Raw genomic sequence first — 22,088 nt, 5'->3', positions numbered from 1 at the left:
AGTATTTTTTTATAACTGTCGTTATTGTATATAAAACTATAAAAAAATGATGATTGAGATATGTATGATTAAATAAAATGATTAAATACGTAAAAATGTTATTTCTAAGAATTAAGTATTAGTTATGGAGTCCTTATAATCAGGTCATAATTTATTAATGATATCTGGCAAGCGATCTCGAGTTCAAATAGCGTTTCGCAAAAGAGGAACAGCTAAGACAGCAAAAATCAGAAATCCGAGACACAAAACACTCATTCTTAATACCTGCAATGTAAGAAACAGTTTTTCATTGCGTGCATTTTATTGCTTGTTATACCTTGTCCGTACCTTATCCTGCCATTCTTTGTGCGCTATGCATTCACGAAAACTCAAGCGAGTAAATTGTACAGCGAAATAGAGCGGTATCCAGGAATTGGGAATCAGAGTGTATAAAATTTTGTCTAAAAACTTTCGAAAAAGAAAAGATTTTCTCGTCACTAAGTCTCTCATCTGAAAGATATAATTTGAAAATTAGTTTCGAGTCGAGACAAATATATGAGTATCCGAAAGCGATAAGTAGACAAATTTTACAGATTCATTGTATACCTCAAGATAATTATACATTGCGAGATCGCACATTGCATGTCCCTCATCGCATCGTAATTCAGAAAATTTTGACAGAACTTTTGCAAAGTCCGAATCATAGAGTTCCATTAATTCATCGAGCACTAGAATATCTTCGAAACCCTAACGAAATGAAAAGAAAGATATTGTAGAAACAAATTCCATTAATTATGCTCCAATATCTCGTAACAAAAAGTGTTATTCTATTTTTTCTCTGCAAGTGTCAAAATATTGCAAAGTAATTTGGTCCTCAAATCGACTCGATCAAATAACTTACAGTGTTCATTCCTTGAGCGTAGAAAGGAACCATGGCATGGGCAGCATCTCCAACTAGGACAGCGGTTTTTCCAACATGGTAAGGTTTGCACTGCGATATGCACGAAGAGATGTTAGATTATATCCAAACAAATCGAGCGACCGCAGAATATAATAAAATTAAAATTAACCTTAATTGATATTAATGTCTGTGGTTCTTTTTCAAAAAACTGCTTCACCAGTTTCTCCTTGCCGATCAATTGCAGAAGATCCGGGAAATGCTCGGTGTAGAATCTCACCAACGCTTCGGGCGTTTTTAGCTTTTCGAACACACGAAATGGAGCAAACAGATTGCCGGTAAACGTGCGATCTTCGTTCGGCAAACTGGTCATCATAAATTCACCGCGCGGCCATATATGAAGATTGTTGCCGCTCATCGCAAACTTTGAAGTGGTCAAGACATTTTGATAAATCCGTATGGCAAAGTTTGAAAAAACTTGATTAGACTCGCACTACCTACGCGATTATATTTTTTTACGATACTCACTTCGTTATCTTCTTTACGCGGCACAGAAATTTCCACGTAGCCGTGCTCAATGTACGTTTGGGCGCAATTAAAAAGTGGCCTCCTAGTCATAATTTTTCGTACTTTCGAATGCGCGCCGTCGGCACCTATTATCAAATCAGCTTTCGCGTCTTCTGTCGTTCCTGTATTCGTACTGAAGGCGAGAAACGAGCTAAATAAGGCAAAATACTAATTTATTTGATATTTATCATTCACTTACTCACTTTAAGAATTTCATTTTTCCATTCTCTAAATCGGCGTTCACGAGCTTTCTGTTGAAATTGAGTTGCACTTCCGGATATTTTTCCGCGGCTATCGATAAAATATAATCACAAAAAAAACGAAATTCACTTCTTAATTAGATTTCATGTTAGATTATAGTTACCCGATATCGCGACTTAAGTCTACGTTATGAAAAACGGGTGGCACGAGAGTAAGATGATACGTGCGAATTTTTGTGGCTTCGCGCACCACGGTGTCATCAAATATCACGTAGGAGCAGAGGAGAGCTTTTTTTAACTGACTTCCCGCATTCTATCTCGTATTCCCTTGACTTTCTTGCGACATGATATGATTACGACAATGAATTGACTTTGTCCAAGTATTTATCGAATATATAGAAAGATACATTGCTTTAAATGATGATTTTACATAAAAAAGTAAATAAGAAATGACTGTAGAAATTAATTTTTTATATAGTCTTAAAAAAAATAATTTAAAAAAATTTAAAATGTTTTAGCCGTTTTTAAGCTTATGTATGTCATTTTTAATTATATTAAAATATAAATCGTTCATCTCAACAATGATTATAAAAAATCATTAGAAAGCACGATTACGATAATTGTAACTCCTTGATTTGACGATGGTTTCTGGTATTATTTTTTACGCTAAACAAAAAATTATATAGGTCTTATAGGACTAACTGCTCTAGTTTTCGAGATATGCCTACAGTGTGTTAAAGTTAAAAATAAAGGGACGATTACGATAACTTTGGCCTCTTGAAATGTGTGGTTTTCGGAGGCATTTTTGGCGAGAAACACGGAAAAAATATAGTGAAGTTTTTGAAATAATGAAATCGATTAATTGGCGTTAAGAAAACGCATCGTTGCTTTTCACAAAAGTATTGTATACTATATCTATGTAATTGCATATTGCAAATTGTATAATTTCTCAAAAATTGTTTCTACTATTATTTGTCCCCCTCCAGACCACAGGTACAACTTTTGTCTAAAACTTTTTTTTTTAATTGGAAACAAAAAAGTTTTGGAGAAAAATCATTTATGGGACATTCTCTCCGAGTTTAAAGTAGAGAAAATATTATTAATTCTCGAATACGATTTTCTTTAAAATAGAATTCACATTTTATCTCGTATTTCTAATTTTTTCTATTTTTTAGCATTAACCCTTCTTTTAAATTAATATCATCAATAACAGAATCATGTTCCGCGTTATTATAATAAATTATTTAAATTCAAATTTATTTCAAACAATAATAAAGAAACGTACCGTCCAACAGAACCACGTTGAGATATCGCCTATTAACGGAGTAAATGCACTGCAAAATATAAAACTGACCTTACTAACATTTAAAAGATAAGCAAAATTATATGTGAATATGTAGACAATGTTTCGGTCATTCAAAATAATCAATAAAAACGGCAAAAACGCACATTTCTTCTGACACTATCGTAAAGAACTTCTTTCAAATTGCCATCTTTGTCGTGAAGCATTCTGCCGCGCATGCAAGTACCATGACGGTTCACCAAAATATCTTCGAGACCAATTGCTTTTAAAGCTTCTCTGCCACGGAATGACAGCGCCAGATTGATACTTTGACCACGCGACTTTTCCATTCGTATGTCTAAAAATGTGAAGACTCGAAATCGATCACTGACCTTCTATGATATTATTTCCTAAAACTTTTGGAAAATAACTAGAACTTTATCAGCCTTATTTTAAAATCATACTTGTAAAAAGAAATATCAAGTAAACACGTATTGTATACTATATCTTAATGTATCGTCTAAAGGAGGGTCCACATTATCGAGCAAAACCGCGAGCCGAACTTCGCCGCGAACCGATCATGCGTCCACATTATCGAGCCGAACTTTGTCGGCTCGACAATGTCGGTTCGCGGCGAAGTTCGGCTCGCGGTTCTGCTCGATAATGTGGACCCTCCTTAATGTGTTACAAAGGATAGAATATGGATTTCTAAAGGAGGGTCCACATTATCGAGCAGAACCGCGAGCCGAACTTCGCCGCGAACCGACATTGTCGAGCCGACAAAGTTCGGCTCGATAATGTGGACGCATGATCGGTTCGCGGCGAAGTTCGGCTCGCGGTTTTGCTCGATAATGTGGACCCTCCTTAAGAGTAATAAGTCACGAAATAAGCGAGTAAAATTCCAAGATTTGTATACAATTTTTCAGCATTTTTTACCTGATCGATATTCATAAATAACTACTCGATGACCTCTTTTAGCAAAAAAACACGCAGCTAATGCTCCGACCTAAAACACAAGCAATAATTTCTTTCTCTTATTCACTATCCTTTGGCACCAAAATAGAAAAATAAAAATATTTCACGCACCAAACCACCCCCGACGATGGCAATACGTGACTTCTCTCCCACTTCTGCCATACCTATTCCGTTCTGTATCGAGGCTACTGATCAACTGTACTAGCAAACTTTCCCCGTGCCTGTTTATATACATTCTCGCACACCACATCGATATCTTATACAAGAAATAACTGATAACATTGTTCTTATGTTTATAAGGAATGCTTTTAAGGAAATATTTAGAACATTTTTACAAAACAAAAGAGCTGATACGATTCAGAAGTTTTATAGCAGCAGACAAATTCGTGCAGGAATGATAAGTTTTTAATAATCGTTACATTCATTCCCGTGTTACTTTTGTCCCTAGTCTCCCCTAACTATCACAGATTATAGAAATCTGTATTTACATATTGTATTATTAAAACAATTGCAAATGGCACAATTTTAGAACAGTCTTTTCGATTCCCAGTGCATTAAAAAACTTGAAAAACGGGAAAATAGAAAAAGACAATCGTAATAGATTCTCACGTTGCAATGTGTAGTCTACAAAATAAAGTGTAAATGTGATTACAAAGCTTCACAGACTAAAAGACAATTAAAGATCAGAGTCTACAAATACACACAACATACATGCAAATCAGACATAAAAAAGTGGGTCTTTTTCAGTCATTTCTAGTCATTTCAGTCATTTCATTCCGTTTATGACAAATCACGAATTTGGCTACGGTCAACGTGACGCGCTACAAATGCTTTGGAGCGTTCTTCCTCTCTTTCTTTCTTCATTGAAAGAAAAGAGAAAAGAAACGTTTCGAAGCATTTGTAGCGTCACGTTGACCATAGCCTTTGATTGAGATACTGAGATAATCTAAATTTTAAATAATAAACCTTTGTTCATAAAAATACTTGTTTCAGAGATGTGGTTTACCTAAAAAGACAAAACAAGCAGAGTAATACAGAATTATTGCCAGATGCGTATCTTCCTGTTCTTAATCTATTACCACTCTCTTAATACATCTCCTTAATACATCTCCGTTCCACATACAACCTATCAAAATTTGTCTCAACCCTATGTCTTCCGTTTTCTTACTTTCTGTTTACATCTTTCGTAACCTTCTCATTTATCAAAATATCCACAAGGTACACCTATGAAATTCCTTTTTCGGTGATCTTTTAATTCCCAAGTACTGCATGTCTCTCTCATTTGCTTTTTGACAATTAATTACATTAACCATAATTAATTATAAAACCACACTCTAAATTAAATTATGTTATTGTTGACCTTCAAAACATTTACCTAGAATTCAAATACAAATCGAATTTTTGGTCCATTTCAGTTCTTAATCATAATGCAATTTGACACGGCTGTTTTCGGGAATGACATAGTTCTAAACTCTACTTTTCGAAACTCAATTAGCGGCTTGCTCCAACAAAATTGCTTTTTTGTCTGTGCATATTTACAGATAGAATTAAAATCCAACTTTTAAATATAACAAATAAGGAATAGTGAGAAAGACAATCGGAGCCACGCGCGGTAATTATTGCGCATTCAAAATATAGCCAATAAGATAAAATAATGGTAATTTTCATGTATATTAATTTTGTTTACACGCTGAAAATGACACAAAGAAAATGTCGAAACGTTCGAATATGTATTGACTAATATATTTTATCTTATTGACTATACTTTGATTGTGCAATAATTACCGCGCGTGGCTCCGATTGCCGCTCTCACTATTCCTTATTTGATTTATTCAGAAGAGCTTATACTTAGTTTATTATTTTTAAATATAATATTCGCGTAATTAAGAAAAAATTATTAGGCACATACACTGCCTCTTTATATCGCGATCAAAGTAGCAGTGCTTTCTTTTAAATAAAAAATTCGCTCTATTATGAATTGTTACGATGGAGAATGAAGAGTAAAACACCTGGTAAATACAACGCGGCGACGTCATCTTAACCGTTGTCGTCGCCGTCGTCGTCATCGTCTTCGGCTTCGTCTTCGTCGTTCCTAACGCCGTTCTCCCTGTGGCCGACGCTGTCCGAAAATTCAAAAATAGCCGATGTGCGGCAGTCAGTGCGGCGATGTCGACAGCGAACGACGGTTCGGCGGTACGGTTCGGCCGATGGTGGTGGTGCTGGCGAAGAAGAAGGCGGAGTACTACGACCCGCGGCCCTACGATGCCGACGACGATGTACCATCCGAGGACGATCATCCTTCTGAGCGTACTGGCGTTGATCTCGGTCCTCCTGGGTCACGTTGACGCCGCCGCAAGGACGAAAGCTGAGGAGTCGGCCTCGTCCCGCGGCTCGGCCGGCAGGCAGAAGAAGGCCGAGCCGGTGATCGAGGAAGTCACTGCCAAACAACTCGAACGGCTCCTCAACGAGAAGGACTTTGTTGCCGTGTATTGGTGTAAGTGCTCCACCACTCGTGTAACGATCCTTCGATCTTGTTCACAAATTATCACGTGATACGCGAACGGTAAACAAATCCTATCTGTCTAAAACGGGGTAGCACGCGACAACAGGTACGACGCGATCCTTGAATTTATAGTATGCGAATGGAACTCTTCAAATTCTAAATATTTGAAGAATTCTAATTGAAAAAAAATGAATATTCACAACAAAACTTTCTTTTATAATTAAAAAGCAATCTTATGTTTCCGATACGAATGTCGTATGCGCGAACATTTTAATTGTTGAACATGCTCAAGATGATCTCGACGACGTGAACTTTTTCTTCTCCGTTATCACATTGCACGCTTGATGATGGATTCTCAAGATTCTCGAATCGATAAAAAATTTCTTTTTTCGCGCAATTATACTTCGTGAAATAGTGCATATCTAACAGTCTTATTTTCTTATTTGCATAATTATATATATCCTATTTTGTTGATATAAAAATGAGATTTTCTTTTTAATTTATTTCTTTATTTGCGCACGAAAAAATATACGCGCACGTTCATTTCATAAACCAGTAAACGAACCGTTGGATTAACGATAGAACATTACATTTCGAATAGAACATCTGGACGTTTGTCCAGAGTCATGATCACGGACTTTTCGTCTGGATACATCTTGCTTAGCGCGAGCGAAGAGTTAGTCTCGAATGAGCATCAGGCGATGTAAAACGATGTAAAACGTTTGATTTGTACAGTTACGAGAATACAATTCGGTCTTCCTAGACATTTTTAGTGATCCTCCCGAACTCACATTCTTCTCTTCCTATAAATTCTCAAATCCGAAATGTAACGTTCTATCGTCAATTCCAATGGTTCACATAAAAATGAAAATTTTTCTACGATAAATAAATAATAAAATGCCATCCCCGAACGTTGTGCTCTGCAAAACAATATTTCCTGCATATTATTCGATATTAATAAATACTTTATTCAAACACAATATATGCAAGGAAATAATATTTATATAAAATAATGTGTGTAAAATGTACATGACAGTGATAAATGGAATAAATGGAAAATAGCAAACATAAAAAACATCGGCAAAGCAAAATCTTAAAGAAACTTTAGCTTGACACGTTATATTAAAGTGTCCACATAAATTCTATACAAAACTCTCCAAGAATAAAAAAATATAATTACTCAATCATTGGCGTTAAATTATAGCAAATCTTCTTTAAAGATACATATATCATGTGCAACAGACATTCTATACTTCTACTTCGTAAAACTGCATCGCTCTATCTCATGCCACTTTATAATTCTCTTTTGTTTCTTATCATATTAGGCTGATTTATTTTTGTTAGTCGTGAAAACGTATTAACATTTTCCGGATTTTCGTTAGTATATTATATAACGCGAGTGGGTGTTGATGAAAGCTACGCTTGTTACGGAACACTGCTCGTCATTGAGACCGTTTTATGTACCTATACATAAAAAAAAAAATAATTTTTCAGAATAATCACGAAAAGTTGTCTGTTTATAGGTGGTTATCGCTTTCATTTATAAGTTTCATTGTTAAGCACGAAACTTTATATAAAATAGCACTCATAAAAAGTACCCTATATTGCATTTTTGAGAAAATGCGACAGTTTCTCAGTTAATATGCATATAAGAATTTTATCGTTTCGAAAAAGTAAAGTTTTATGCTTATGTATTAATTCAATATTCCGCACTTTTTGCTTTCAATTCTATCTCCCTCTTTCTCTCTCTCTCTTTATCTTTCTCTTCGGGAAGATAACTACTATATGATTAAGTCTTCTAATAAAGTTATAATCTCGCGATACTTTGGTAGCGATACATCAATACATGCTTCATGAACGATAGTTCTACTCCCGCAAATTACCCTCACGTGAGAATTAACAGGTACTAAATCTACTTCTTCTGCCAAGTGCTATGACCGCTCAGTAGGACAACCTGTCTCGAGGTGGCCTCCCCAGTTTGCTAATCTAGCAGCCTAATATCACGCGTGAAACGCTTTATTTAATTTAAGCTGTAATAAACGATCTCCCATGTTAATCATCCGTATAGAAGAATATCGAAATTAATTGCATAATATTGTTTTTTAATGTATTAAGATATTAAATTGCACTATATGCTGAATATACCGAAGGTCACATCTCGCGTGGCAACGCGCCAAAATGCATCCTTGTGTACGCTTTTCGGAGCTCCCCAAAGGTAATTGATGTAACACAATCCTTCCTTTTTTCAATAAACGGGACAAGTATCGACGAATGTGTCTCTCTGCATTTTTTATTAAAATAAATATAGAATTTTATGAAATCCGATAAATATCAATGCGCCCGATATGCCTTAGGATATCTAAAAAGTGCAGGGTAAACTTCAGGACGTTTTAAAGATACGTGAATGTTCATTCGGATTTGTATATATTTCCGGGTTTCATCACGATCAGTGGGAGACGAGTTATGAACCTTTGCTTGTTAGAGCAATCCAGGAAACACATATAGCGCAAACTGACTCATTAGCGTGACGCATGGCGAGAGAGAAAGAGAGAGATGCGGAAGTACACGAGCGATAACCGTGGAAATACAATCATGATCTAGCGATTTGATTCGCGTGTAATAATAATTTTATGATGTACGAAATAATGTGTGACTAAATGTCTAGTACATAATTTTAGACAAGCCAACTAATTTTGCGTGATAAAAATCAATATTTGTTCGTGTAATTACATTCGAATTTTATATACATATTGTATATAAATTATTTTCATTTTTGTTCATGTATCAATTTCGGAGAAATCGAGCATCGATTTCTCCGAAAAAATAATAATTGGGAATGGGAACCGGAAAGGAATGGAGGACGTTATGCAAATAATGTGTTTACAAGTGCTATCTTAAAACAAGGTTCCCGGCACGAGATAAAATTTCTGACAACCTGTTTGCGCGCCTACATGTCGCTCGAGAGCTCGCATACCCATCGTGATTTTCTCTTGAATCATCTTTTCGTAATACCAAGTGATATAATCGACCCCAGATTTTCGGCCGCGAACACACCAACGTGCGTTCGTATCACCGACGTGCGGTAAGCACGAGAAGCTTTTCTTTTACCGCGTCTACTCAAAATACATTGTCGCGAAATCCCGCGTTCACCGTAACTTTAGCTGCGCGGAAACAAGATGAGGAGATCGGAGGAATTGACATTTAATTCTTTTTGTGGAGACATTTGTTGTGCAAAGTCGAAGGACATTTTTATTCTTCAATAGCTTCCCCCCGTGGTCCCCTTCTTAATCAGAACTAAAACACAAAACACACCTGAAATTCAAGATTGATCGGCCGAACCGAAGAACGAAAGACAATCGTCGAAAGAGATCCGCCCGCCTCTTAAACGCGCTGTAGCAAGGCTGGCGCTCCGGTGAACGCCGCTTTTAGCGCACGTTAAAGTTATTTTCGCGCTTACCACTGAGAACCCCTCTCTTCTTCTCGGCTATCATCTACGCTGAAAACATAATACCGTCCCAGCCGTGACGACCACCCTGCGCATTCGTAGATCACGTTCGGCTCGCGACGTCGTGCAACTCGGACCTGTGGCCGATCGTACGTCAATCTCTCTTCTGCGAAATGATGCATCGAGCCCTATCGGAGCAAACGGTGAATCCGAGAGAACTCGGAAGGGGAGAGGATCCCAAATGATGACGAGCTTGCGTGCCGAAACCTATTTCCAGATACCCAGTTCTGTCCGTTTCACGCTGTCATACTCGCGCGAACGAAGCTTTTCTCTTTTCCAGTTTATCACTCCACGTTTGCGTCAAGCTAAGCTCCTTTCGAGCTAATTGTTTCACAAACATTAGTCTATGAATTACTTCTATGATCGAAGTAAAAGACTGAAGCAAAAATTTTATGGAATTTGAGAAACGTAATGACGCGATAATGTCTTGTATAGAAAAGAAGATGCAAAATCTTGATACAAGAGTTTCTGGCGTGGAATGAGAAGGAAGGAAGGAGAACGATTATCGAGAGAGAGATATACGATAGAATCGACTGGCGAAGCGTCGGAGGACCCAGACGACGAGCTCTCGCGTCGAACCTATTTCCAGCTGCGGCTGCGTCCTCGCGACTCATGTCGCCGTACGCTCGTGTCGAATTCTTTTCTTCTGGGTTACCGTTTAGTGGCTCGTACGTCTCTATCTTCCTCTCTTTATCACGTCTGAACCGATTAACGTGACACCCTTGTTGTCACCGACAGGAAAGAATGTGTATTCACGCATCGGAAATTGTGTATTGCCGTTAGATCGCTGCTTTAACGCAGTTCTAAGATATCTCTGATAAAGACAGACGCAAAGATGTAGATACAGGGCTGTTTAAAAAAAACCTATTATTTTCATGATACCGAGTAACCATTGACAATAATGAAATTAGCAGACGTCAGATAAATTAAATCACTTCGACGTGTATAAAAAAATTATATGATTGTATGGCAGCGATTCGAAACGAGAGCGAAATTCGGCGCGATGCATCGTTCGTGTAATAATAACACCGAAAGCAGTATCGGCGTCTCGAGAGCCCTAGACATCCTTTCGGCCAGAAATCTAAAATTACGCATATCCACTGTGCGGGGGAATGCTTCTTCCGCCTTTGGGCGATTTCAAATCAGACGGTAAATAAGCAAATATTTCTTGTTTTTTCGAAATTTTTCTTTTTTTTTTGTTCTTGCGTATAACATTGAAATGTGTGTATTTATATAAAGTTATAACATTAAGACGTGTGTATTTATACAAGGTTCCAATGCTGTGACAATGATAGTCTTCGAGATATCAAATTTCGTAGTTTGTGCAAATTCTAAAATGTCACGATGTATTCAAAGTGATGTAAACATTTTAGACATTTTAAACAACTTAAAATAAAGAACTCTTACTCAACTTAGAATACGTTTCTTACAATACACGTTAAGTTAAATATACTTTTAAATAAAATGTTTAAATTTAATTTTTTGCTTTGAAGTAATCGACATTTTTTTCTCTAAACCCTTTAACTAGAAAATGCGGTGTCTTCAACCGATTATAAAAACAATGGTTACGACATTTGAATTTTACATTAATATATGTTTTAATATGCTCTAGTGTAAAAGACTGAAAAAATTAAAAAAATTGCTTATTTACTGATGTCACGATGTCTGTCTTGATGTAAAATCATCTCTTTACGTCACGGTGATGTGAAACACTTATTTCGCATGAACACGTGGCCCCCCTCCCCCAAAGTTGTCGGGTCAATGAATTAAAAAAATATATACGCGTGTACCTATGCAAATAAATTCAAATTTCCTCACTGCAACTAAATTAAGTTACAATTTTAAAGTAAAAAATTACAAATCTTTTCTTTACATTATAGACTAAAATAAATTAATTATTTTGCAGTTGCAGCTCTTAATTGATAAAATACATTTATAAAATAATTAAACATTTTCTTCTTGGTTAATAGATTAATCTTTGTAAACTTTGAACAATTGCCAAAAATATAAGACACCCGAAAATTAAATTTACTTATTAACAAAAGAAGTTTCTAGCAGTATTCTAACAGTATAATAATTTATCAAATATGAATAACGATATGTATTAAAGATACTAATTTATTTCGATATGTAGTAAAAAAAGTTTTATAAGATTTTTCACTATCATAATCTAATACCCATTAAGTAAAAAATGCAGAATTTAAGAAGAATTTAAGAACTCTACATCCTCTACATTCTCGCATAACCACACTTTTGTATAGCCATTTTAGTCAAGTTTTTTTTATTTTTTTTTAATTTAATAAAGTCACAGAATTGTATTCGCGATTGTGATATTCGAAGTGTTAACGTCAACAACAATTTGAGCTATTGCATGAATGACCATTGCATAAACTCGAACAGAGAGATTCACGAATAGCGCGGAAACGTTCTATGCACGTGCGACGATTAGTCTTATTCGATTGCGAAGTGCGTTCCCGCGAACATTTTATCTTCTATTTCTGGGAGAAGGTCAATCAACAAAATTTATTCGGTAATGGATATAGACATTTAAAGACATATGAATAATGAAAGAATAATAACTAATGCGTCGATGATAATAGATTACGTTTTAACAATATGCAACTCTGGGCATAACAATTAATATTTTAATCTACTTATTGTATAATGATAGTAACTAAACAATGTATCATAACGCGTATGTGTAATATAGTGTAAATAATTGCTGGTAGATAAATCTTTCTTTTAATATTTTGTTGATTTTCACGTTACTTCCTTGAAACAATTTTCGAAATGTATGTACCTAATTCCGCGTACCGGAGCACATAAAACAGAAACCAAACTCTGCAGTAATAATTAACGCAATATATTCCTATGTTTATTCTCCATACCGACGTCTGTTTCCACATTACATCCGTCGGTTTATTTACATTGTTACTCTACTTTCCGCATTCAACGTTGGGATAAGCTTCGTTATTCCGGCAGGGTTTTGCTGAGGAAAAACTCAGAATTTGAGTGACAATGAGGCGCACATGTTTCCTCCTATTCTTTTTCAAGAAGAATTTCTCTTACTAATTGAATTTTCTCTACGCGCACTGAGCGGAAAATGACGATGATCTCGAGCCAAATGTGCAAGACAGTCCGACTGGAGCGACTCAATTTCATGTATCTCGGTCGTTACTCTACATAATTGTAAACGAGAGCACCGCGAGCGCCCTTGGCGAAGACGTCCGCGGATAACGGCGACGAAGACGAGAAAACGACGACGACGACGACGGTATGAGCGAGGCCGTTCGTTCTTGTATTTTTAGTGGCTCGTAAACTAGGCACTGGCCGTCTTTTGATCTCGTTGTCTCTTTCTTTCTCATGTAATAACGACACATATAGTTCGGCGATTAAAGAATAAGAGTGATTTTATTTTTTAAAAAGCTACAATTAATGAAACTCGATTTATTTTGCAAATTGCCGCATAGACGGGCAACCAAAAATTAGAGAGAAGTAGTATAAAGAGTAGCTGTTTGATAAGCAAAAGATGCTTTACATAATTTCATTAAAAATGATAGTTATTTGAATGAATCAAGCGACGATTGGAACGGTTTATTTTGCTAACAGGAAGTAATCGCAAGGTGCCAAATCCGGAGAGTATAGTGGGTGAGCAAATACGTTTGCTTGTTTTCAAGCCAAAAGTTGAAATTGCCACTGAATGGAGAACCTTTCAGAAATATTAAAATATACAAAAGATACCAAAGCAAAACTTTTACAAATCAATTCCAGCCATTAAGTGTCAACAACGCGTTCTATGAAAATATTTAAACTAAAATCATTTTTTTTCATAATCAACCTAATTATCTGATATAAAATCAGTCTTATTATTTAATCGCTAGATCACATATATACTACAGTTTCTTGTAAAGCATTTGTTCCTTTGTCATCTCGAATATTGAAGAAAAGTTGTGGAGATGGAAGTACTGAGTTTTGCAGCGGATTGAATTGAGAATTGTAAATATAGATGCAGTGTGGATCCTTGGTCGATCAATCGGAGCTGACCCGAAAGACGAGGCCGACGGACGCGTCTTGATCGAATTCGTCATTCTTCGTCAAAGACAAACCTAATTTAGTTAACTGTCTTCAACTCCATCGTGGCAGCTGTCGATGTGACGACGAGCAAAATAACTATAAAGGCACACCTGTCACCTTTAATGGAGAGTAAAATGTGAGATGTCGCTCGTTGTTACTTCGCGAAAAAGCTATGTACAATCCCTCGTCTACATACTATGTACAGTCTAACAATTGTTCTTACAATATTAATTTTTTTTAACTTCGTATTTTTAGTTCACAATTCCGATCATCGGATATACATACGCGAATGATTGTGACGGTCTGATGTCATTTGTATTTTAATCCTTTCTCGATAAGCTTCTCAGCCAAAAAACAAAGGGAACGAATGGTGAAAAGTAAAAATAGACTTCTTATACATGACGGTGTATTTATATATTTATTCGTCCGTGGTTCTTTCCGAGTAAAGGAATAAGAATCATGTTTCTAAAGCTTATTGTAATCATGCTTTTAATCAATAATGTGTTTCTCAATATGTATTTATAATGATTTATGACATATTATTAATCGTAGAAAGTATGGATAAGATATAGATCAAAGGCATCCATCTGGCCCTTTCGTGTTTGACTGATTTTTTAATTATCTACATTGACTAGTGGGTTATTGCCCAATTTCTCTTGACTTTCGACTATTACGGCGGCAACCGGTGGACGCAGTCCAATTTATCTGGCACAGCTTTTCGAAAATTCCTCCGCTCCGTGTTCATATATCTCCCTCTCGCTTCGCGCCTCAAATCATTTTGCCAGTCGTTTCGCGGGGGTGTCCGTTAACCGAACGCTGTTGCGTTACTCTCAACTATAGCGGAACGAAGGGATGGACGGAGAGGTAAAGACAGAGAGAGAGAGAGAGAGAGAGAGAGAGAGAGAGAGAGATGCGTAAGAAACAAGTAGATAAAAAGAGACGCTGAGAAAAAGAGATGCGGATATGTGATCACATAAGAGCAAAGAAGCGTAACGAAAAGAGAAGCTACAGCTACAGCGGGTAGGATACGGACAAACAGAGAAAGAAAGAGAGAGAGAAAGAGAGAGAGAGAGAGAGAGAGAGAGAGAGAGAGAGTGTGAGACAGACGGCAAAACCGAGAGCGAGCGAGAAGACAACAGAAATAGAGGGGAAGAGAATCGGAACCACCTCTCCTGTTTCTTCTAGCTCTATTCTAAGGAAGTCGTCACCAAAAATGGCGGGGCGCGCGAAGCATGTATGCGACGATGCGCGTAACAACGTCGCCCGCACGTTGTTATCGCTCGGTCTCACCGCGAGGTGTAATAAAGGCCCTCGCGAGGCGAAGCGCAACGATGATTTTCCCAAGCGCAGAAAACCAAGAGAAGGGGACAATATCTTGATATCTATAACCGATAATTGTAACCCAACACCCGCCGCAGCGGTTTGGTCTCTGTACGCTCGAATGAAGCGCAGCCCGCCAAGAATGCACGCAATCTGCCAAGGAGCGGGAACGATAAGCGTAAAAATGTGCAAAAACGGGATCGATCTCTCCTTACAGCCACCTGAGGAAGCGGAGCATACTTATAATTAGAATGTGAAACATCGTTTTCCATTTAAAGCGCTAGAATTTTATTCTGCCGATTATTTAATTATTAATTCATATATATTTTGTAAGAAACGTCTTCATACCGGTGCGTTTGACGGTTTTCTTAATTAGTATATGCGTGCTCTAATTAAAATGCATACGATTCCAACAAAATATTCTCTATAATGCTTGCTGTTAAATGTATTTCACTATCATTTTTTGCAAAATAAATGTATGTATTTTCAACCAATGTTTATTCCGATATTTTATTTTTATGTTTTATTATTTACGGCTTTCCTAAATTGAGGAGTGATTTCTCGACAGATGCCCGAAGTTGCACCACATGCGACAAAGTCCTGGCCGAATTGGAAAAAATCGACGACGATACAGACCATTTTGGAGTTGACTTTGTCAAGATCAACGATAAGCGATTGGCGAAGCAATATGGTATCAAAAACTTCCCGGCTCTTACGTATTTCCGCGAAAAAGAACCAATCATATACGAAGGTAAGCTAGTACTTAAACACCTGTTTGAGTATACAAGAAATATCGTGATTAGTAATTCGCTAAAATTGTGACATTGATTTAATGAGAACAACAATAGAAAATTTACTAAAATCAATAACCGAAAATCAATTGTGCTGTGACATAAAAAAATAAAAAAGGATAGATCTCTTATACATATATGTACATACATGAGTCACTATGTTATCACACCTAATATATAGAAAAAGGTATATGTAATATTTTACTTCAGGTGACCTGATGGACGAGGAGAATGTATTGGATTTTCTCACGAGTTTAGAAGCAATGGATCGACCAGATCGTATTGAAGAAGTTAATGCAAAAATTCTGTCAAAGATCATCGAGGAAACCGATTTCGTGGCGGTTCTTTTCTGTAAGTCGCTTTCCTCATTATACATTAATTGGATTATGTCTCAGCTAAAAACATATCCGGAAGATCGTACGCTATCATTCGGAGCACGTTCTCCAATGTTCACCGTTTTATTTCCAATAAAATACCGTTTCACTGACTGTCAGAAAAGATTTTATGAAATACGTATGTAAGATATTTTTAAAAACTAGACAAATCAAAGTTAAATAATTGAATAGAAACGATTCTCTAATCGATAATGTCACATTATTTACATTCAATCATCAAATCGTAACTAAAGAGAAAAAATTCTGATAACATATCCCAGTGTCTACGACAAATATTTTCCTCACAAATATTTTTTATAAAATACATATATAAAATTAGTGCGAGAAGTTTGATAATTTTACGTTTTTAAAATGTGAGAACCTCGCTACGAAGTTGCTTCTATACATTTAATCTTCAAAGTAAAAAGAGAAAATGTTATACATTGTATCAAGTTTGTATTCGAGACAATTTAAGAAAGCTGTTTAACTTGTAAACGATCGAAACAGCAAAAGAGAAACGTATAGACAGAGAATGAGAAACGCGGAACGAGGTAGTCGCTCGCTCGCGTATGGTTGAACAACTCTAATTTAAGTGCATGAATGATGTTTTAACTAATGGCGAAGACGTGGGTAAACCGGAGGATGACTGGTCTCAACTGGCGCCTCCGAATTCTTTCTCAGTCTGTATCTTGTAAGATTCTGTCTGGTTCGAAACCCATCTGGTTCGAAACTAAGTTCTAGGCTAGTAACTGTATCAGTCGACGTCGAAAAATCAACGGAAACACAGTGAAGCTGTACGTAATGTACCCCCGACCGCCATCCGTATACCTGTCGTCCGTTTAATTTGTTATTGTCTGAAATCTTACTAATCATTTTGTGTATGTCACGTGTGCGACGGAATTGTCCGTCACTCTGTACATAAAATATAGAAATAACGATTAATTTTCTTGCAAATTCGTTGTGATTTCAAAGTATTGCGTATGCACGTCGATCATTATAAAGCATAATAAATTAACGAAATGACAAATTTAATGAGGTGGCTTTCCAGATTTTTCGCTGCCGTTATTATAAGGCTCTTAATCGTAATTAGATACATATGTATCACGATGTATATACAGTTTCATGTTTCTTGAATTGCAGTTGTTTCTAATTTTATATACATACAGAGAAGGATTCAAAGAGAAATATTTCCTTATTAGTTGTTTAATCAACAAATCACATGATAGAAAATAATGTTTTGTTAGTCGACAGCAATCGTTCTCTGTATAAAATACAGTGTTTCTTTCATCAATTTGTCTATCGTTATACTACCTGTAAAGTTTACCTAATTATATCTATTGTTTTTGTTTGTTTTTGTCTTTCGTCCATTACACATACCGATGATCATCAAGTTAAAATATCCTATCGCAAAATGGGTAATATCAATAAGAATAAAAATTTCAACAATGATAGACAATCATATCTTAAACGTTTGAAAATAAACATCCAATTTGCGATTCGATCACATACAAAATATACTTGTAAATAATACATATATGTGAAAATTCTTGTGTGTGTTGATATGGATAGGTCCAGACTCGGAGCGGTGTGCAGGCACCGGTTCTAGTAAGTACATACTTATAAGAGATCGATGTGGTTAAAATCTGTGCATCTTTATCCTGCGCTTTTTTACACAGACGCACACACACATGCTACATGCATTCGATATCGGCTGACGCACTAATGAAAGATCACTTTGCTGTTCACGCAGTTTTACTACCAATGCAATGCTTGAAATAAATTATTTTTTTTCTTAAAGTGCCAATTCTTTTACTGCAGTGTATTATAATATTTATTGTTACATTACAATGTCAGAGCAAAAAATTATGTGTTTCTTTATCGTGAGATTGCTTTTCCTTTCTTTTTTTGCGAGTAAGTGATTCTTCGCGAGTGCATCATCCGGATACGCGATATATATATTAATACGCATTTACCTATGGCAATTTCTTTCGAAACACTTAACTTATCGATCTGCGTGTTCATCGATTATCAGAGTTGTATCTATCGCGTCGTCCCTGCAGCACTTCGCTCCAATGTGCGTGTACAACGACAGAGGGATGTGGGTACGCGAAGAGAAACGGATGTCAATGAAGCGGCAAGGACTTTTACATTCATACATGTCACTCTCCATATACGATTTCCAATATACGATGCACATACTCCGATGAAATCTCTTAGAAATTAGTTTTAGTAAACTAGAGCAGTCAATACGAAATAACGATTTAATGTGTAATATTAAGAGTCAACTAACATCTCAAGCTTTTCAAGTTTTCTTTCTTTCATTGTCTATGCGCTTTGAATTGTGAATTTTTGTTAATTAAAGTGTTAGCAAATATTCAATCATTCCGTATTCATCATAAATGTGTACCAAGATATAGAATATAGAATGATATAGAATATAGAATGCATTATTTCGCATCTTTTTAGAATAAAATGAAATGATGTGTATTATAAGAGTGAAATTTCGAGAATAATTGTGTATACTAATCCAATCATTTCAATAGCATTTGCAGCAATAGCTAGAGCATTCTAACATATCTAAGAACAATAATCCCCAATATTCTAAAAATAAAAAAATAAAAATAATTGATTAGGTTTCTCGATAACGTGGCAAAATTTTCTGACTTTTATATATTTTATGTAGTAATACCGACATTGTTAAATGCGCTCAATGAGCAAGATAAAATTCGAATTATAGGAGACAAGTTAATCTTATGAAAAAAACCGTATATATGGACGGAATAAAACTCCAGAAAGGTATTAATCATTCAATAACAGAAGCACGCAATAATGCATCTTTTTATTTCAAATGGGACAGACAAGCCAGACTGCAAGAAGTGTATCAAGGCTCTGCAAGAACTGGAGAACATCGACGACGAAGCCGATCAATTAGGTATCGGCTTCGTAAAGATCGCGGACGAGCAACTAGCGGACGAGTATAATCTAGGTCCTCTCCCAGTTCTTGTGTATTATAGGCACCAAATTCCGGTCATTTACGAACGTAAGTACGAGAGAAATGTAAGTAACGTGAGTAACGTCGCGTAACGTTATGCAATACATAATTAAAATTATTTATTTGTAAGTTCAGTTTTAACTTTACACATCAGCACTGAAATGTCGATCCTGCAAAATATTTCACAACAGAAAGAAACAAACTTAGATTATGGTCCACTTCGGATTCTACGTTGTTGCGTTAATTGTGAGCCTTTTAATATATAAAATTATTTAAATTCTACATAAGGTAAAAAGTAAGATAATTTAGTGATATTTTACCTTAATTTTTTCTTTTAAAATGTACTTGATATATTTCACATCTATTTGTAATAACATAATATCTTGCAGAACTTAGCGAAACTTTAATGAGATACGAAAAATTCGATGGTTAATGATTAATTATCAAATTTCCTGTGTCATTGAAATATTTTACTGTATCCTACTTGAATTATATAGATTAGATAAAGAAGTGAAATTAACTCGCAGTACGTGCTCTTAGATGAACTGAGTAAAGAAGAAGACGTGCTGGAATGGTTGGTGGCAAACAAGAGCACGGGAGATGAAGAAGACGTTATCGAAGATGTCACCGCCAAGACGTTGAACACGCTAATTGGAAATATTGACAATTTAGTCGTTCTGTTCTGTTCGTATCTTTTTGCCTATCTTTCTTTTTGCCTAATTTTCCTTGATCTCGCTTCGTAATGCGCCTTCGTGATTGTAGACGACCACGGTGACGAGGATTCTATGCAGGTCCTAAACGAGCTAGAAAAGATCGACGATGACTGCGATAAACACGGTATTCAGTTCGTGAAGATCGACGATGAGAAGGCGGCGAAAGAATTTGGAATCGACGATTTACCCGCGATCGTCTATTTCGAAAAGCAGATCCCGAATGTTTACGACGGTGGGTAGGTGAATCGAACATAACGAGCGAAATGACAGTTTGCAAATGGTATCGAAAATAATCGCAGAAGAAATCGTGCAGTGTCTAACTAGTCTAACTGATAAAAGAAAAAATTTATAAATTATTTGTAAAAATTAATTTATCTAAGAAAAAACAACACGACAATTGCAGGAGATGTAGAAAATGAGGACGAAATTCTGGAGTGGCTATTGTCGCAACTCGAGAAAGACGAGATCGAAGACGTTACCGATGAGATGCTGGATCGTCTTGTCAAAGATGGAAAGACCTTGGCTGTATTATTCTGTAAGTTGCTTGTGAGTTTATTGATCGACATTATAGATATTAAATTGATATTAAAACGTATTCATAATGCAGACGACAATAACGATCGAAAGTCTCAGAGAGTTCTCAATGAATTGGAGAACATCGACGATGAATGCGATCAGCTCGGCGTAACGTTCGTGAAGATTGATAACGCGGAGGAGGCTAAGGAGTACGGCATTCAAAAAGTACCTTCGATGCTTTACTTCGAAAAGGGCATTCCGACGTTATACGAGGGCAACCTCGAGGACGAGGAGAAGGTGCTCAAATGGTTGGAGCAGCAGCAAAAGGCTGACCAGATCGAAGACGTCACCGACGAGATGCTCGACATGGTTATAGAGAAGATGCCACACGTAGCCGTTCTCTTTTGTCAGTAACACACTTCTCGGGTTTCTTTCCTTTCTATCTGACTTCTCATTTTGAAACTGCGCTATCGCGTTATTCTAATTGTCGACATAATCATTAGCATAATCATTGATATGATTCTGTCGTCATTCCACAGATGACAAAGATCAGAAAAAGAGTCAGAAGGTGCTGAGCGAACTGGAGAACATCGACGACGACTGTGACCAGCACAACATAGCCTTCGTAAAGATCAGCGACCTGGAGGAAGCAAAAGAATATGGCATAGATTCACTTCCCACTTTGGTGCTTTTTGAACGAAGGATACCACATATTTACGATGGTGAGTCATGTTGAAGATTTTTATTTACGTAAAAAAAGAGAATAAAGCAACATAATCGCAAATAGAGAAATCGAATTGAGAAAATTCTTTCAACTGCATTCTGCAGGCGATCTCATGAACGAGGATCAGCTACTGGGCTGGCTGCTACATCAGAAAAAACACTCCGAGATCCCGGAAGTAACGGACGAAATGGTCGAAAAGCTCATAGAGACCTCGCCGTACATAGCAGTCCTGTTTTGTAAGCGATCGATTCGTCTTTCTACCTCCTTTTAACATTCTTCCACTGTTACTTGTTAGGTAGGTGCTGTTGTACGGTCGCGAGTGAGAGCGACCAGCGAATTGATTCTTTTCCGTAGACGACAAGGACGACAAACAGGACATGCGGATCCTGAACGAGTTGGAGAACATAGACGACGAGCTGGAGAAGGAGGGGATCGTCATCGTCCGCATAGACAACGACGCTGAGGCCAAGGAGTACGGCATCGATCATCTTCCGACCCTGGTGTATTTCGAGGATAAAATCCCGGCGATATATGAGGGCGATCTGCTGAACGAGGACGAGGTCCTCGAATGGTTGATAGAACAGAAGAACAGCGCTACCATCGAGGAGGTCACGGACGAGATACTAACAGATCTCATAGAGGAGCACGAATACGTTGTGGTATATTTCAGTAAGC

At 36.7% G+C, this 22,088-nt stretch overlaps 2 protein-coding genes across 4 annotated transcripts in view; one reads left to right on the top strand and one right to left on the bottom strand.

Annotated features, from left to right (window-relative positions):
• Positions 1 to 4: 4 nt before the first annotated feature.
• On the bottom strand, positions 5 to 4,220 carry Cn (Kynurenine 3-monooxygenase cn). Its single transcript, XM_071790568.1, is given in 12 exon segments — positions 5 to 264; positions 328 to 489; positions 586 to 726; positions 881 to 970; positions 1,050 to 1,301; positions 1,406 to 1,577; positions 1,648 to 1,735; positions 2,930 to 2,978; positions 3,094 to 3,284; positions 3,863 to 3,932; positions 4,013 to 4,064; positions 4,066 to 4,220. Coding segments are annotated over 12 exon segments (1,434 nt in total). The 5' UTR covers positions 4,152 to 4,220; the 3' UTR covers positions 5 to 183.
• Positions 4,221 to 6,043: 1,823 nt separating this feature from the next.
• Positions 6,044 to 22,088, top strand: part of Hlk (hulk) — a 33,148-nt gene continuing 17,103 nt past the window's right edge. For 2 of the 3 annotated variants that reach the window (XM_071792021.1, XM_071792019.1), the window contains exons 1-12: positions 6,044 to 6,395; positions 15,872 to 16,054; positions 16,305 to 16,445; positions 18,038 to 18,073; positions 19,326 to 19,508; positions 20,001 to 20,144; positions 20,223 to 20,405; positions 20,577 to 20,708; positions 20,781 to 21,095; positions 21,229 to 21,411; positions 21,518 to 21,649; positions 21,768 to 22,082. In XM_071792021.1, the coding sequence (XP_071648122.1) occupies positions 6,068 to 6,395; positions 15,872 to 16,054; positions 16,305 to 16,445; positions 18,038 to 18,073; positions 19,326 to 19,508; positions 20,001 to 20,144; positions 20,223 to 20,405; positions 20,577 to 20,708; positions 20,781 to 21,095; positions 21,229 to 21,411; positions 21,518 to 21,649; positions 21,768 to 22,082 (2,275 nt within the window). In that variant the 5' untranslated portion in view covers positions 6,044 to 6,067. The remainder of the gene's footprint in view (positions 6,396 to 15,871; positions 16,055 to 16,304; positions 16,446 to 18,037; positions 18,074 to 19,325; positions 19,509 to 20,000; positions 20,145 to 20,222; positions 20,406 to 20,576; positions 20,709 to 20,780; positions 21,096 to 21,228; positions 21,412 to 21,517; positions 21,650 to 21,767; positions 22,083 to 22,088) is intronic. The other variant, XM_071792020.1, reaches the window with a different exon arrangement.

The sequence above is a fragment of the Temnothorax longispinosus genome, chromosome 10, assembly GCF_030848805.1.
Source record: "Temnothorax longispinosus isolate EJ_2023e chromosome 10, Tlon_JGU_v1, whole genome shotgun sequence".
NCBI lineage: Eukaryota > Metazoa > Arthropoda > Insecta > Hymenoptera > Formicidae > Temnothorax > Temnothorax longispinosus.
The sequence above is the reverse complement of the archived record's forward strand: the minus strand, read 5'-3'. Positions and strand labels throughout refer to the sequence as shown.